Source organism: Schistosoma haematobium, chromosome ZW, assembly GCF_000699445.3.
Source record: "Schistosoma haematobium chromosome ZW, whole genome shotgun sequence".
In the NCBI taxonomy this organism is placed as follows: domain Eukaryota; kingdom Metazoa; phylum Platyhelminthes; class Trematoda; order Strigeidida; family Schistosomatidae; genus Schistosoma; species Schistosoma haematobium.
In genome coordinates, this window is record NC_067195.1 from 84572846 (window position 1) to 84592245 (window position 19400).

General features: G+C 36.1%; 1 protein-coding gene across 1 annotated transcript in view; it reads right to left on the bottom strand.

Moving 5' to 3' along the window:
* Positions 1-1190: 1190 nt before the first annotated feature.
* Positions 1191-19400, bottom strand: part of NOMO1 (nodal modulator) — a 30463-nt gene continuing 12253 nt past the window's right edge. Inside the window, exons 10-20 of the mRNA XM_051218888.1 lie at positions 18504-18887; positions 16145-16449; positions 14702-15059; positions 13757-14180; positions 12657-12746; positions 10205-10365; positions 9480-9693; positions 4741-4943; positions 3807-3964; positions 2247-2400; positions 1191-1454 (exon numbers count right to left, since the gene is read on the bottom strand). Of these exons, the coding sequence (XP_051072709.1) occupies positions 2247-2400; positions 3807-3964; positions 4741-4943; positions 9480-9693; positions 10205-10365; positions 12657-12746; positions 13757-14180; positions 14702-15059; positions 16145-16449; positions 18504-18887 (2451 nt within the window). The 3' untranslated portion in view covers positions 1191-1454. The remainder of the gene's footprint in view (positions 1455-2246; positions 2401-3806; positions 3965-4740; positions 4944-9479; positions 9694-10204; positions 10366-12656; positions 12747-13756; positions 14181-14701; positions 15060-16144; positions 16450-18503; positions 18888-19400) is intronic.

Consider the following 19400-nt stretch of genomic DNA (forward strand, 5'->3'; position numbering starts at 1 on the left):
TTTAATTACTTCGGGTATGTGAATAGTAGTATTCTGCAATCGAGCAACACAAGTAACCGATTAAATCTCTGGTATGTTACACGGTCTGAATATACGCGTTCAGCACATCTTCGTATGGTTTTTTAACTCAAATCAGTTATGATTTTTACGATAACAGAAAACACTCGCTGAGGAATGGAATGTCCTATTTCGTATATCTAGTGTTAAAAAAATGGTTGTAATAACTAGGTTAGACTACAGACTATATTCTATGATGCCTTCAGCTAGATCATCTGAGACAACTTTGTTGAAACTGTTATTCTACTCTAAATAAATTACACTTATTTACGCAGCTAATCACCTTCTACTGTTCCAGATCACCGTACTCAAGACAAAGGTTTCTGTGTATTTAATCTGATAAACATAGAGATGTTACTAACCGTCTAAAACCCACCAGATACGGATTAGATTACTTGTTTTTGAACCCCACTCTATGTGTGTGACCTGGCAATATTATCAGTTTTATCAGACTGATGTCGAACGGGGTTTAAACTTGCTAGTTCATGCGTGAACGGTCTAACTATTAGGTCGGATTATTACTTAATTTATTGCAAGAATTTTGGTTTGTACATGCGACGATTAATGTTAAAGTAAATAGACGAAAAACAGGTGCACCTTGACAATAGTTGAAGTAATGTTTATTGCTGATTGAAATGATCATCTACTTGTCGATAACTTAAGTAGTGTCTGCTAGAGTACAGTAAGTCTTGAGATAATGGAGAAGCTTTGTAGCTCAGGTGGACGATTTTGATGGAAGACTTCTACCTGAAGTTTGTGCTGATGATGTCGTTCAGAAGAATGATGAAAGCTCCAAGACTAAACCCTCCCGTACAGTAAATTATTCCTAAAAAACACCTGATTTCACTAGGAATCGATCTGTAGACAAAAGCCAGTTTCCTTTTTAATATATAAAACAACCTAAGCAAGATATTTACTTCTTTCATTAATTTATTTATCATAAGAAAGAAACTGTTTCTAACACACACAAAAAAAAACAGATAAACCGCTTCAATCATACCATTATTCGAATTTAATGAATATGATAGACTATGGAGTTATGTTTGATAAGTAGACTTGTGATAAACAATATAGCTTGAACAATAAAACACAAGTAGTTAATTCACTCAGGTTAAAAGGAGAAAAAATGAGTGAACGCAAGAAAACTATACACATGCGTATATTTACCGCACACACTTTACAACAATAAAGAACAACTAGACAGTTATAAATTATTATTTGATAAAATAAAACAAGTTTCATATATTTGTACACACGTATATTGGGTCGGAAGAAAAAATAACCAGATTATACAGAAAAAAAGAACAATTTATTAAGCACAAGGTAAGAAACATACAAATAGTAGGCATAGATCGACAATTAGATGGGTAAGACAATCCATTATTGAAGATATTAACCTAAAATATCGTGAAAATAACATAAAATTTGCAATGAAAAACAAAAAAAAACTAACATTGATCGTTGGAAATGTACTTTATTTTGTCAATGATTTAAACAGTAATAACCATGTATTAGAAACATGATCTGTTGTGTAATGCTTTAAGCTTTGAAAAAAGATTTCATGGGCATTTTAATATATTTCCCTTGAAAAAGAAACATACAAACTGGAGGATTGTTTAGTGGTTGAATGACACTAACTTCATTCTTTATATCTCTCACTAATTAAGTAGCTGTGTATTACTAAGAAAGACCCAATATCGAAAACTATAGATGAAAACTGTCGATCAACAACAACAAACATTATGTGCAGTTCTCTACAACTTTTATTTGTATCGTTTGAGACGTATAATAGATTTAAGAAAATGTGAAACAAATATTGTAGAACATGTCTAATGCTTTATGTTGAAGAAACAGTTATAAAAATTTTTTAAAACAAATTATTCAATGAGATGTACTAATCACATACAACGTCATATCTTAACAGAAACAATTTCTAAAACACTGAACATTATTGTACTTTAGAATTTCTTTTTATCTAGAGGAATTGAATAAAAGATTATTAATGATAGTATGATATACATATTTCTTCAGTTATTACATTCAAAGACAATCTAAAAACAACATTCAATCTACATTTATGTACTTTACGAAATAAAAAGAATAAATTTTAGATGAAGCAATATCCTTCTAAATATTCATTTTAACAAACAAAAAAAATAGACAAACAAACTATGAATAACAATACATACCTAATCACTTAGTGTAGTACGTAGTTTAGGATGGAATTGAAAATTAAAATGTTCACTAACATTCCATTTTGGTTTGAAAATAATATTCTGTACATTAGCATTGATATAAAACTTAGGTTCAAGATCTGATATTAAACGTATCACATATTCTCGTCTATAAAATAAATTTAGAAAAAAAAAAAAAGCGTTACTATTCAGGCATTAATGAAACTATAAATTAGCTTGGTTGTAAATGATGGTGATTTAATGTGAGGAAAAATCTAATTCAAAAAAAAAAGTATAACTAATTAATTCTTTGAATGTAATTACACTAACTGATATATACTTCTTCTAGTGAATCAGTTTTATGTAAAGTAGAGTCTAATACAAAGGTGTAACGGTTCACGTTATCACACGATATTAAAACATATGTCATAGTAGCAGAAGTAGTAACAGTGTATGGGGTAGTATAGAATAATGATTTTGTAAGGTAACATTTCTTATAATGAATGAAGAAACTAGTTAATTATAAGTTAGAAGGATGACTGTAATCATGTTGGTATGATTATCAAGGTATGACCTGATAATTTTAGATAAACTGAGGATTAAGTAGATAGTCAATAATAAAAATAATGATATACATGTAAAATTCCAATGAGTAGAAAATAAGACATTTTAACTTTTCTTGATTCAATATAAGCCATGTTTTGACAGGACAAACAAATTAAATGTATTTAAGTTTAAATGCCCCCAAATGTCCTGGTACGGCTGAGAGTGGGGAGAGTCCGCTCTTCCTCTCGAAATGCTCTCACATGGCCACGCGTATACAGCCTCTTCCAGAGAAGTCCTACTCACTGCCTTCTCGGGGCATTACTGTTGTTTACGAAATTGAGAGGACGAAAATCGAATGTCCGGCGCTCAAACCGGATCCCAAACCAATGGTGCACATGGGCTCCAGTATCCTGAGGGAACAAATGGCGTATGAACCAATCGTTGGTCACCGACTACCATGGGACTGCACCTCCTCACGATGCCCCACTGCCTTGTGGGTCAGACCCTCAGGTCAAAGGCTCGGGGTGTGGCCTCCTAAGTAAATCACCTGCCTCGGTTTGGGCACCCGGGCAGTATCACAGCCCTCACACATATCAAATGAGATATGTGTGGCGCATATGTATTTGGTGCCTCCTTGTACCAATATCTATGTGTTAAAATAAATAAATAAGTTTAAATAGTACAACGTAACAAAGTAAAAATACATATTAGTCAATAGAAAGAAAACATAGATCTGAATACGTCAGTGTCACGTCACTTAAGTCAGGGTGGAGATCAAAAATAAGTCAAAATAACGTAGATGCATTCTGTAAGTTTTTTATAGCACGTATTAAGTTCCTGTACCTACTAAACACTGTTAGACTGAAACGAATATAAGAAGCATGGAGTTTATTTGGAGCACACGCAAATATGTCTTTTAATGATTGCTCTAGCTAGGTATGAAACAATAAGAGGAGATTACATTGTAACATTGATACGCACAAAAGTTTAAGATAAAGTGGATGGATATACAAATATTTGTTAACACACCCAATCATTGGAATAAGTTTTGATCCGGACAAACTGAATAATGAAGAATCTATACCGAAGTCATGTTTAGCAACAATATTTTCTGGATGACCAACAGGAAATACGATTAATCGTAAAGTAGGCAGGTAAATATCAGGAGTTTGGACATTAACAGTAATCTATAGGATAAACGGAGAGAAAAAAAAAGAATTTCGAGTAATGAAATAGGAGAGAATTACTACTATGTACCAATTAGTTCATAAAATTTTGAACCATTCGTAAAAGACTAAAACATAAGTCATTGGGTATAACAGTCGAACTATGCTTCAGCAAATCATGAAAATACCTATTGGATTCATACTTTTGTACTTACATTATCCAATAAGACGAAGCTAATCAGAATTATGTGGTATTAAATATTAGAGAACTTATATAGAAACACAAGAGTTTTCGGTAAGCTTTCTTTTTACAACTCTTTTAACATAATCAGAAAGCATAATGTTAAAATTACGGCACATTGTATAATAAAGGAAAACGTAGTTGAAGTAGGTGAACTTGCAGAAAACACCAATGGTTAAGTACGTCTGAAAAAATTCCGACTGATGTCGTAAACCTTTCTTTATACTCGTTCAGTGGATTTGATAGTTATATTAACAAATTGAAAAGTAAATATTTTTGAAGCGTTGTAGGGTTGGTCGGTCAGTAAGATAACACACTATTTAAAACCAACTGATCTATCCTACGGACCATATTGCTCTGACCCGTCCATTGGGACCGATCTTAACTGACGTCTATAGAAGGGAATATGGACAACAAGAATAACAGCGATGAGTCGCTGTATAGGAAATAAATGGATAACATATTAGTTACATGAAATAGGCATACTGTTGAAGTACAGATCTTGGATACACTCAATGTTATATTTAAACAAGAAATGCTTTAGAATCAAACATACCAAAGAAGTACAAAGGTGACGAATTATGTAGAAATGTAGTCCATTTGTGTCAGTGGTTAGCATCTGCAAATTTACATGATCAGGAACTGCATGTTCAACATCATTGCGAGAAGATAGTTTACTTGACTCCCTTGTCACTTGATCCAATATAAGATTTGATAAAATATTAGGATTTATATGTACAGAGATCCTGTATACACAACCTGAATAAAATAAATTACATTATATTTCTTGTTTATCCATCTTTAAACATAGTAGCGCAAAAATAAAAAAACAAGTGTACCATTTTATTGTAAATTAGATGAAAATGGCCATTTACAACAATAATTGCTAAAATGAATCAGATTAGTGTAATGATTACAAAATCATCTAGGTGTGTTGTTGCTTACTAAGGAGCCAGTCACAATCGAGAAAACTAGTTTCAGTTTTGCCCGAGTCAGTCAGTCAGTAACAACGTAGAACTTCGTACGTACGTACATCAGTTCGAGTTGCCATATCACATTAGCACAGAGATGCAGTTGTCGTATCGAATCCCGTAGTGGTGGAGGTGGTAAGAATATAAGTAGTAATCGGGAAAATTAGGGTTTGAAGATGTTATTCAAGGAGTATAATCCAGTGAAATAAATTTGGGAAGAGAAAAAAAAGAGACAAGACGGATTCAGGAGATCAGAATTTGGGAGAACACAAAGAATGGATGCACCTGCGCCATTGCAAACGATTTTGAGCCATGTCATTCAGGGTCTCTAACCATCGGTTGCTATCACCTCGCGGTCCCCAACCAGGTAGTCTACACATACCAACATGACTCAGTCCACTTGTCAGCGACTTCATGGACTTGTGCTATGTTTTGGTCTGGCCGCCCCTAGCTTTCTCCCAACCTTCTCCTATACCACTGAACATCGCACGTCGAGGCAGTCGGTCGTTGGGCATACGTAACACGTGTCCCAGCCATCTCAACTGATGAAGTTTCACTACGTCATCAATTGATTTGCCATCCTTACCTAGTACCCGTTTCCTAACAACTGCGTTACTTACTCGGTGGTCCCAGGATATACGAGCAATGCTTCGAAGACACCTATGATCAAATACTAGTAACCTACGAATATCATCTACTCTTACCGGCCATGTTTAACTGCCATAAAGTAGGACGGAACGAACTGCTGCGCAGTAAACCCGTCCTTTGGTTGATAGACGGATATCTCACCTACTCCATAAATGACGCAAGTTGGCAAAAGCTAGTCGAGCCTTCTGTATCCGTGCTGAGATTTCGTCACACACCAAACCACAAGGGCTGATGACACTTCCAAGATAAATGAAGCGATCGACACGCTCAACTACTTCACTCCCTATCATTAGTTCGGGTGTCGATGCAACCCAATCCTGAAGCAACATTTTAAATTTCGAGAGGGAGAATCGCATCCCGAACATGCTTGCATTGTTGCTTAGAGTGGTCAGAAGACTCTGCATTTTGTCAGCGTCTTCACCAAATAAAACTATGTCATCAGCATATTCTAAGTCAACAAGTGAATCTCCCGGTAGAAGTTCAACTCCTGTAAATTTAGATGAGGAAAGTGTTATCTCTAAAAGTACGTCAATGACAAAGTTATACAAGAATGGGGAGAGTGGACAGCCCTGACGAACACCACTTGAGGTAATCAATTCTGATGACAGTTCTCCATAAGCTCTCACTCGACCAGTTGTGTTCGAGTAGAGAGCCTTTATAAGGTGGATGTACTTCTTTGGTACTCCTTTCAGTGACAAATACTGCCATAGAACCTCACGATCAACAGAGTCGAATGCCACCTTAAGGTCGAAAAACACTACCATTGTGGTGCGTCTGAATGTGTGTCTATGTTCTAGGATTTGACGTAGTGTGGATATCTGGTCTATACAACCACGTCCAGGTCGAAAACCAGCCTAGTTTTCCCTAGTCTGCTCTTTACGAGCTTTAGTTAGGCGTCGAAGTATTATTGAAGCTAATATTTTAGATACTATATTTGTCAAACTGATTCCTCTATGATTGTCACAAGAGGACTTATGTCCTTTCTTATAGACTGGCACAATCAGTGATTGAGACCAGTCATATGGGATTACGTCGAGTTCCCAAATTCTACCTAAGACCTCAGTTAATCTCACTGCTAATACTGGACCACCATCCTTAAAAATCTCAGGAGTAAACCTGTCAGGGCCTGCTGCTCTCCCTCGCTTCAGATTTCCTTTAGCTTTTTCAACTTCGTAAACAGTCGGAGGACCTACATTAACTTGTCATTCAGGTTGACTAGAGATTGTGGGAAACCGAAGTGTGGATGAAGGTTAGCTAAACTGATCCCTAAAGTGTTCTGCCCATCGATCCAATCTCCTGGATTGAGAATGTATATGTCCATGTTTCTCTGAGATTGGTTCACTAACAATTGGGTTCATAATACCGGTTTCCTCAACAAGTCTGAACAATTGTCTGCTGTTATCTATTGCCGCTGCCTTTTCCATCTCTCTTGCTTTCGCTACCCACCACTGTTCGCGATCATTGTGTAGGCTTCTTGTCAGCTTGCGCTTGAGCTGACTCCGCTCTTCGTTATGTTCAGATCCAGATGGAATGAGTTTTCGAGCATCTATCAGTGCGGTAGATGTTGCTGAGATCCAGTGCTGCTCCCTAACCTTGTGGTTTATCGTACTAGCAGATATCACTGCTTTTTCCACAGCTTCTCGGATATCATTCCATGCTGCCTCAGGGTGGGCTTCGCCTACATGGCTGCCTAACTGTTTTTCTAGTTGTTCCTGAAATATACTCTTAGCTTGACTATCATTAAGTAGGGCCCTAAGAAGTTTCCTTGCAGTGTCTTTCCTACGTCCTGTAGGACGCAGACAAATACGCGCCAATCTGGGCCATCTTTGGCGCCTTCGTGATGTTAGTCTGGCTGTAAAAGGTCGGATCTACAACGCGTCGGTGAGAGCAGTTTTGCTCTATGCTTGTGAAACCTGGCTTCTCCGAGGAGAGGACGTTAAACGACTTTCTGTTTTTGATCATCGTTGTCTCCGAAGGATTGCTGACATTCAGTGGCAACACCATGTTAGTAATTCAGAGGTCCGGCATCGTGTGTTCGGGCACAGAGACGAAAATCTAATTGGTGTCACCATCTTGAAACACCGACTTTGGTGGCCTGGACATGTTCTACGAATGTCGTCCCAGAGAATTCCACGTTGTGCATTACTTGCCGACTCTTGGACTGGTTGGAAGAAGCAAAGATGTGGTCAGTGTATGACATGGTGTCGTGGTATAAAAGAAAGCTGCAGAGGTCTGGCTTGTGTTGGTCCTTCACGACTCCGTGGTTGGGGTCCTAGAGATGGTGCAACACAGTGGCTAGAGACGTAATCAAATATGGCTTAGAATAGAAGCCAGTGGCGATCCTGCTGTAACCTTCTTTTACTTTCTTCATAAAAAAAAGTTGTTGTGTCTTCCTTAACTGGAAGATTTCTTCTGATTGTACCTTTCCGTTCCTCCATTATTACTATTATTATTATTACACTACCTTACATCAATCTGTTCGTTATTGTTCTTTTTTACACTCCTTACCTTTTTTTCCTTCTCTTCAAATTCTCATTGTTTTGTATGGCACATGTATATTTGGTACCCCCTTGTACCAATATTTATGTGTTCAAATAAATAAATATAATTTGAGTATTAAAGTCACCAGCCACTATTACTACATCACAGCGCCTATCTTTCCGGAGAAAGTCGGAAAGTTTTCTGTAAAACTCATCTTTAACATCATCTGAGCTGCAGTCAGTGGGAGGATAGGCAGAGGCGACGAAGAGTGTCCCTATCTTTCCGAGTCCTTACTGTTCTGTTCAGTCGGACTGCGCACAAACGATTGTCTACTGGGGTCCAGTCTAAGAGAGCTAGTTCTGCCCTAGGACTCGGGTCGTTTGCCCTAGCGGTGAGAGGTGATGAAGGGACGTGAGAAGGGTTAGTCATGGAGATAAGAGAGGTATAAGGAGGTGTAGGAAGGATTTGAATGTGACCAACTTGGTCTCGTGTGTTGTTACGTGTATGAGGGCTGATATCACTTCCCGGCTGCCAACACTGTGGAAAGATATTTCTTGAGGAACCTGAAAAGGGAGTTGGATTAATGTTGGCCTTAACAGCCTCGGAGCGTGACCGCAGAGCCCAAGGGACAACTGCCTGAGGCCGGTCGCACACGGCCCTTTCGTGGGAGGTTTTTAATGTGTTAGCTCCGTTCTTCAAAGGGCCTTATCCTCGGGGACGGAAATCCGTGAGGTAAGGTGAGGTGTGACATTTTTAGGATCGACCTCTTCTAACCCCACCCCTCCTTGTGGGAAGGCAGCAGATGCTGATGGTCTGAGGGAAACACCTTACTGCTGCCACAGCCCTCTACAGTCAGCAGTACGAATTCGCCCTCAGACCTTGAGTTGCTGCTTTTAGTCTTACCGTTCTCCAATCGACCTGCCTGGCATGGTAGAACCTACAGGAACATATGTTCCAGCCAATATAGCTTGGTCGGGTCATCACGATAGGCAAGCCCGACCACCGCGTCAAGGTAGCAGCTAGCTCCAACTGATGGAATTTCCGTAATTAAATAAAGTGATAACGTCTATAACTTCAGGGATCAGTTTATGTACACCTGTTCCAGTGGTTGTCTCTAACGGTACATTATGTGTAAAATGTACACATTTTACAACAAAACGTGAGGGGGAGTGAAAAAATGACTTATTAAACCAACCTGGTATAAGACCTCTAATACGAAAATTGCCATTTGAATCCGTTACAGATTGTTCCCGTGGAATAATATTAATTTGATCATATCGAAGTTGACACGTCATGTTGCTATTTGATTTTAAGTGCAACAAATCGTTATGTACAGTATTTTGTGTTCCAGGTAACCAGGAAGCTTCAACTAAAACACCAGATTCTGGGATACCAGCTAACGAAGTAACCTTTAAGTACCGAAGTTAAAGTGAAGGTTCAGAAAATAAACAAACATAACAAAAATACAAACTTAAAATATATAACAATTACTAATCACATAGTGGAATAACAGCCTTACAATTCAGTCAACAATTGAAAGATAAAGTGTAATAATGGATGATTTTTTAAGTTCGGCTTGATTGAAGACATTGTGTTCCACACAAAACTGGATGCATTTTTTCACAATCTTAGCAAAGTGTACATGATTTGATTTTGTATTTAAATAACGGACCAGCTAATTAGATCTATTTTTGGTTGTCAATGGTTTTAATATACTTAATGTTTTGATTTCCTTGTTGCTAGTATGTATTGATTTGAACAGAAGATTTAGCTTCAAGCGATGAAGTAGGTTAACAGTTAGCAGAAAACGCTTACTATTCCAGTTTTCCGTTATACTAAGAACATTAAGCAGTGACATAAATAGTTAACCTTTATGTTTCTAAATTCAAACTACTCGAAGAGAAAAAATTACTGACTTACAACTCCTGAAGCGGAAAAAGCAATTCGAAGTGCAGACAATATGATGACAGCCGATTTTCCTTCTTCTATCTGCACAGGAATAGCTTGACCAGATTCAGACTGATCAGGAGATTTAACAGTAAATGAATACTCCTTCATCATTGGACGTACATAATACTGTCCTAAAGTGTGGAGTAGGAGAACACTTTAAAAATCTACGAAATAACGGAATTCAGATGGTCAAAAAAGTCTTTTCCTTTATGTTACATTTTACAATTATCATATAAAAAATAGCCAACCATCAAGCTAAACAGGAAAGATCGTTATTTTATTTAAATAAATTCTGCAAAATATTATCGAGATTTTAAGCACACAATCGGGTGACAGGTAAAATACGGTGACAAAAATCACAACATATTCTGCTAATATGGTACCGTTATTACGAAAATATGTGGAATGTATACAAACCCCAACTGGTAAGAAGTCTGAAATATCCACTGAGTTTGTGTACAATCAGAGAAGACCGCCTCTTAAAAAAAATACATAGAGTTAATAATAACAATACACGACAGCTAACAAGCGTATCTAAATTACAATGGCAGGGAATGTCAAAGTGAGAAGGTAGAACATCAAATATGGAAAGCGTAACACTAAAAAAAAAGTTCAACGGATAAAATAGAACTAAAAGTGTATGTTGTGTGCATTTAAAAAAAAATGCAGTTACGTTTATAAATAAACTGAATGATGTTGGTATATGTAAATAGTCTAAAACTTTACACAGTCACGGATGAAGAGAACACGTTATAAGCTCATCAAAAGGTATAAGAATTGAGACCGGTTACTGAATGTTAGTAAGTAATATAAAGTGGTACATAAAAGAGAATCAGATCAGGGGAGAATAAAGACAAAATGAAAACGAATTTAACAGGGCCAATACATGTAAGATAGTTATAAGACTGCTCACATTGACAGAGATGGACATAAACTTCATAAGTGGTTATTTGTTGGAAACAAATAAATTAGACGATATAAAAAGTACGATTTTAATTTCAGATAATTAAAGGTAAGAATGAAAACAGAGTAATTTTAAGAATTTACATGAAAAATAAGAATTGGCAAGAGACAATAGGATCTCAGATACAAAAAAGTGGCATCTATTATAAAGCCAGGAAACAAAGCTTTCTATTTCGTCATAAAATCTGAGTAACGTCCAAAAGACTGATGTTTATATTTTTCAATACTACCGAAATAGATTGTAATCAGTCTAATTACCAGAAGTCTTACAGTTCTTATTAGTCGAATGAAAGAAATTAAACATGATGATAACGATGTGGATTTACGAAGGAATCAAATCCATGCGTTTGGTCCTCTAACCAATCACTGTTTTGTCGTATCGCATCACTTTGAATTTCAGCTTACTCATCATAATATTAATTGAAGCAGTGATTCTAACGGAATAATTTAAGAATTAAAAGTGTTTATGTAGTTCCAAACTGAACGGAGTTATTAATAATTATGGTTTACATTTTACCATGATTAAATAATGATACAGTAATAAACAGACATTGTTGATATGACGGGATAAGAAGACATTGTTTAGGTTAATACTTTTGTATTAGTCCTTTACGAATTTCAGTATGGATGACAGGTGCGAACTAAGTTTAGTGTTTTTTTCAAATAGTAACTCAATGTATTGTCTTTTGTGTGTAAAAATTAGTATGTAAATGACTGAATTTTAGTCTAATGATGGTATGATTTTAAGACGTGCATGGAATAGTGTTTTCGGGAAGTCACTAAATTCCCGTTGCATTAGTTCTCTGTGCTTTAACCTTGCGTTGTGACAACTGTAGTGGTCTCCGATTGTTAAGTCTAAGCAATAAGACTGATGATATAATAGAGTCAATAAGTAAGGAGCAGTCAAGACTAACTAGATATAAACAATTATAAGAAAACCTAAATTGTCTGATGGACACAATGCTAATCACAGCACATTTAGTGTAGAGTCCTAATACAGTTATTGGTATATTGGTGGATGTACCTAGAATGTCCTAGATGTTTTTTATGTACATTCTGTACAAACTGTACGCTTGGACATTCCGACTAAACCAAGTTCTCAACCCTAATGTTGTTCTGATTTGTGTTAAATTGAGAGAAGTGTAATGATAAAAAAGTACAACGAAAGGAAGAACGCAACATAAACTGATGGTGACTAAAATAATATGAAACAGTTCTAAGAAAATTTAAATCGGTATACCCCCATAAAGAAAGCAATTAGTTTCAGAACATTAACACCATATATGTAACAATTCCATAACTACTCATAACTCGTAGACATCTGAAAAGATGCCCATCAAAATATAATACAAAAGCATTTGAAGGTTTAACTGGTAAGATGAAGAAAACCATTCAGTTTAACTACAAAAGACATACGAGTAAAACAATATGTAAATATATATATATAAACTGAACATACCAGGAGATAAACCGACAAAGCGTACAACGCCTTCATCATTTGTTAAATGATTTGCACGATGTCCTTCTCCAATAATGGAAATCAATACAGCTGAAATATAAAGGAATTGATCAGGAATACTAAAATCCTAACTTGAACATTATCAGTCATGATTTAGGACAAAACAAAATTTATTAGTATTATGAACAATGAATAATGAGCGCTTAACAAAATATTTATTTATTTGAACACATAAATATTGGTACAAAGGAGGCACCGAATACATATGTGCCACACAAGTCACTTGATTTGTGTATGAGCTGTGATATTGCCCGGGTACCCAGACCGAAGCAGGTGGTTTTCTTAGTAGATCACTCCCCGAGCCTCCGACCTAAATGTCTGATCCACAAGGCAGTGGAGCAACGTCAGGAAATGCAGTCCCATCGTAGCCGGTGACCAACGATTGGTTCATAGGCCATTTGTTCCTTTAAGATACTGGAACCCATGTGCACCACTGGTTTGGAATCAGGGTTTCCCCCCCCTAGGAGGATTCTTCGTGTCCACCAACCCGGTTAGATCGCCTGACATCCGCTTATCGTCCTCTCATTTTTATAAACAACAGTAATGCCCCGAGGAGGCAGTGAGTAAGGCTTCCTTAGCAGTAGCTGTATACGTGTGGCCATGTGAGAGCATTTCCACTCTCGGTCGTACCAGGGCATTTGGGGCTTAACAACGAAAACACATTATAAGCTGTTTTTAGACCTGTTATTTTAAGGTTTAAATTGAACCCATCTTATTTTTTATATGAACATAGTATTAATATTAGTATGAATTAAAGATTAGTGAAGACTCAATTTTTTTAATTGTCAATAATTGTGGTTTAATTATAAGTAGCATAATAAAGGTTCGAAATGATATTCTGCTATGAACACACTCTTAAACTGTCAGGTTTAGTTGAAATTTCAATAGCTTATTTTCAATTAATGCTGCTACATAAAACAACTGTACCCATAAATGGTTATGACCGAAAACATTAGGTATATGCACTGGAAAAAATAGTTTTACACACAAAGGAGTGAAATTTTAAACATCATTAAATATTCAGAAACGAGTGGATTTACCTGGTAATGGTTGACGTGAATCCTCTGAGACAGGATAGTTATAGACAAACACTTCAACAAGAGAAAGTCTAGTTGACTTTACATACCAGTCGAAACCTGTCAATTGGTGTTTTACATCTGTTTTATTAATGATATCGAACTTGTAACCAGCTTTAGATAATAAAATCTGATACATTTTAGAAACCTCAAATATAGATTTAATATTGAATACTTCGTAATCTGTTAAAGGTAGGGCATTAAAAGAGAATAAACCTTGACTATCCGACTGAGTGACTGCAATTGGTTCAGATGAGTTAGTTTCTTTTTCTGTTTTAGTTACCAATTCGGATTCACTATTCACAGGTAGTAAGAGATGATCGTGTTCGACAGAAGTTGGAGACTTTTCTGACATTTGAGGCAATTTCTTGAATAATTCAATATTAACCTAAACACATAGAAAATTATTGAAAACTTAGAAATGAGGAAAATTAATGTCATGTCAACAAAATCATTAGAAGAAAAAGATAGATTTCATTTTACATTTTTTCGGATAACTAACCATATATTAATTGTCCTAGTTTAGAGGATTTTATTAGTACATAAAAATCGGTCACACATAAATGTAAAGACAACTTTTTATTGACAGATTCCTTTACTGCATTCTGGAACAGTCGTAAATAATTTACTTAACATTATTATTACAATAATCACTTTGTGAGATAGTAAAGAGATCCTTAAACATACTTGTAAACGATCATAATGAAACCATATAGAAATGAACAATACTGATTGATAAGCCAACAGACAGTGGTGCAATGATGCATCGGAGATTGATCTATAACTTAAGTTAATTTATGCTTTGAATAGAACGACTAAAATAACAGGACAAGGGAACACAATACAGTGAAGACAAGTGAAATTCACTTATAAGTGTTGATTTGTTAAAAATAAGCAATATTCTCTCACCCTCTCAGTAGGCGGATCGATACGACCCCTAAGATTGACAGAGATCGTGAGGCTGAATTCAACATTTTGTCCAACAAAAAGTGATAAACATAATGTATGTACATCATTTACAGTAGATTTAGAGGGGTTAACTATAGGGATAGTTAAACTACATGAAATATCATCAATTTGTTTTTGTTGTTGTTCAGAGTCGGATTGAAGATTAATATCTTGACTAGACGGATATGTTATCAAATGAACCATATGATTTTGCTTTAAATTCAGTGATTTAGGAGTAACGCGAATTGTGTTTCTGATATTAAGCCAGAACACTCCTGTTGCAGATACCGACTCGATGTTTTGAGATGATTTAGACCAACTATGAAGTGAAAAAGATAAAAGTTTATGAACACTCGAATCACTATTTGTGTATATCATTAAATAACATAAGAAAATTAAAAATGACAAATTAATTCATTAAACTAGAAAATTATGAAAAAATAAGATGTATTATACTGTTTTCATCTATTGATATAACAGGAAAATACACGTATTTAAAATTCGTTGACGTTGAATACTTATAACACACAAGTTCAGTGGAATTATAAGGAATGTGGTTTATAAAATGAAAACAATCTGGTCATTTGTGTAATGTAATCCAGTTGTAATTTGTAATGAGCGCTTGTATGTCTGTATCCGAGAAAACTAAAATTAAACACTCTCGAGCTGCATTGTAGGCTAAAATAAATGAGAACTAGAATATCGTCAAAAATGTAACATAATTAAGCAAGATTACTGTGTGCTTTTTACTATAGAACTAGTTAATGAGCTATAGCATATGGCGAAGTACTACATCAATCGACTTCATTAACTTGATTGCTTGAAGATGGAGTAATAACCAATGTCACATTTGTTCAATCCTTTGAGTTGATCGAATTCTCAATGACTGAATAACTCATGAACAATGTTGAGATGTTAGGTGGTCATTACAAGTAGTGGGTAGTAAACGCAGGATCTAGCTTTCGTGAGAGCAAGGCGTGGTTGCAGCCTTGAGAAAACTAATTCTTTCCAGGAGATTTAAACCTGTATTACACAGATTCCTCGCTAATCCTACTGAATTTCTCATGTACAAAATCATACACTACCTCTGATTTATCGAACACTATTCTTCGAAACACCTGGGGATTGAAATATTAAAAATCTGAGGTACTTCAAGCTGGAATATTGCGTATCATAATGTTTGATTATACGTAATTAATTATTTTAATAGTTGAATTCATGAGTTGATTCAAGCTAGACCACCGTTGAAAATCTAGAAGCAGCGGACGGCCGTTTCGTCCTAGTAAGGGACTCATCGACGGTGCGCATCTACGATCCTGCACGCAGGATTATTTCACCACAACATTTAATCTGAGTAATAAAGTGTACAGTTACGAAATGTAAACGATTAAGTCAATCACTTACAATGTTTCAACTAGTTTTGATCGAGGTGTTACAGATGTATTAGAAGTAAAATCTTCTATTTGGAATGAATAAGGAGAATCGAAAACTTCCTTGAGATCATCGAAAAATCTTGCGGCCACTTCATCGAGTTTTAGATGAATAACAACAGGCAGTTCTTCTACGCCGATGCGGATCCTAGCGCTAGAATTAAGTGTAAGGTGACAATCTTTTGATGGATTTATTTCAGTGGCTTGTAATAGTCTGACTCGAGTGCATGTGCTAGATAAGCTAATTTTATAAACTTTTTCAGGAGAAGGTAGACAAATCTGAAAAAAATATTAAGATTTTTCAAAAAAAATCTTCAATTGAGTATAAGAACGAGGTAACGAATAATATTGCGGTAAGTTACATTTGACATGAAATATTGAATTCATGAGTTTATTCACTTGAATACTGATCAAATATATATATATATATTGACGTCATGGAATGTTGAGGTGAATATATAAGAACGCAATCAGAAAGTAGTTGATGTCTATGAAAAGTATTTGTTCGTGGATGATCAATATTTTTTCCAGTATTACATATAATTCTTATACTAATTTCTGTAAGCCCCCAAATGCCCTGGAACGACCGAGAGTGGAGAGAGTCCTTTCTCCCTCTCGAAATGCTCTCACATGGCCACACGTATACAGCTACTGCTAAGGAAGCCTTACTCACTGCCTTCTCGGGGCATTACTATTGTTTATAAAAATGAGAGGACGATAAGCGGATGTCAGGCGATCTAACCGGGTTGGTGGACACGAAGAATCCTCCTAGGGGGGGAAACCCTGATTCCAAACCAGTGGTGCACATGGGTTCCAGTATCTTAAAGGAACAAATGGCCTATGAACCAATCGTTGGTCACCGGCTACGATGGGACTGCATTTCCTGACGTTGCTCCACTGCCTTGTGGATCAGACATTTAGGTCGGAGGCTCGGGGAGTGATCTACTAAGAAAACCACCTGCTTCGGTCTGGGTACCCGGGCAATATCACAGCTCATACACAAATCAAGTGACTTGTGTGGCACATATGTATTCGGTGCCTCCTTTGTACCAATATTTATGTGTTCAAATAAATAAATAAATTTCTGTAAACAGTAACAAAAATTGCTTCTCATTCTTAAAATTTTTGCACGATAAAATACAGCTTCATTCCATATAATTCTTGTATTAGCTCTTTGTTTTCTACATACGATTATTAGTTTGTAGTATAACTAGACTATTATGAAACGTTTAAGTAGTATTGGTATGTAGAGGCTAAATTGAGTAATTTTGGCTAGGTTTCGTCCTCTGAGCTGGATGGTTCGGCCATGAAAATTTCATTATTCTTCTAAACAACATCATCAGCATAAACGTCTGGTAGAAGTTAGGTGTTCGGATTTTTCCACATGTAACTGACACCTCGACTTCGATTGGTTATTGTTGACCTTAAACCTGTCATTGTTTACTTCTTTATTTTGACTGTATCTCCCAATGATTTGGTTTTCGGTCCTCTATTTCTCCACAATCTTTCTGATTGGTTAATAAAATGGATCGATTTCAATGTGTTTGTTGATTGACCTGAGTGACAAACTTTAGGAAATTCTCTGGTGCTTTTAGAATTGCCTCTATTCGAGACCTCATCATTTTCCCAGTTAAATATATGTCCACAGTTGTCCACATGCATCGATACAAGTGAGGATATGTTGTGGCGTTTGACCGCTAGTTGACGTTCATGTAGGCGAAAATGAAGAGGGCGTCCGCCTTGTCCGATGTAGTGTTTTTCGCAATTGGAACGATTTATCTTGTAGATGATGTACGGTTTTTCTCTTATCATTTCGTCTTTTGGTTTGCGTAGGATTGGTTGCCTTGATTTTGTTGGTTTACGTGCTACACCTATTCCAAAAGGTTTCAACAATCTTTTTGTAGTTTCTGATATGCCTTTTATGCATGGTAGGATGATCCGTTTGTTGGTTTCTGTACTTGATTTTGCTTCTGTTGGTTTAATATATTATGAAGTTGTGAGAATAGCCGTTCTTTTGAAGGATGTTTCTTCATTTTTCCAAGCTGCAGTGTGCTTTTGCCGTCTTGAATAAAGTTTGTACGCAGTTGATTTTGTGAGTTCTCGGGCTAAAAACCTCCACTAACTCCAATTTGAACAGTAGGTGACTGCAAGACAACGGCATGACACTGAGTATTTAAATCTAGTTGAGTAGATTAATTATTTCAATAACTGATGATAGAATATAACAAATGAACAGCTTATAGTTGAAGAAAGAGTATTGCTTGAGATTACACAGAAAAAAAGATAATATAAATATGAAGCGAAACGAGATTAAAGTGCGAACATTAACTTACTCTGTTACATGTTTTAGTTAAATTCCATACTATGGAACTTTTAACTGTCGTATTATTTTCCTTGAAGTAATTTGAAGCAAACAAAAGCACAGTAGGCACTCTTGTAACATAATTCGGTAATTCAAATTGTACTGGAATAAGAAACCCGGTTTGACGAAAATCAAGAGCTGATTCATTATCATAATGTAAATCATCAGAACGTATATGAAGAATTCTCTTGGAAGATTCAATCGGTTGAAATTCCCCACTATCTGTCTTTTCATGGTGATCCCAACACCAACTGTCTATTGTAGTAAGTGAAGAGCCCGTATAGAAAACAACCTGAATAGCATAATCACCTGGAAGCATCTCTTCAGCTTTGAAAAAAGCTACATGCAAGTCAGTCTATGTAACAAAACAAAACGACAATACAATTAACAGACGTGAGTTCACCGGTACATGAATTTAGTGACTTTTTCAGTCAAACCTTGAAACAACAGACTTCAAATGAATGTGACATCAATTAAGGGAAACGAACCAACTGTTGTAAAAAAAACTAATGAACACATTCACCAGGCACTTGAGTATGAGCCATAATCTAAGTGTAAAGGCTAATGATACTGCCATGCTGCCAAAGCCGAAATGGGTGGAGCGGCGTTCGAATCTGAAACTTAGTGACTGAAAGTCTAATGTCCTAACCACTAAGCTATTACTGAAATCAACCAGCAAAATCCACCGCTCAGTAAAAATTAATGTACTGATGCAGGAAAAGGTAACCAATTTCGAGTCTTTCCCAACCATAAATTATGACTGCTTCGCGAATTTCAAGCTCTTTTCTGCACTTCTCAACACATTTAAGGTCAACGACTTTGTGTTTGGTGTTTCTTAGTACATCTCCACTTATATTTCTACGCATCT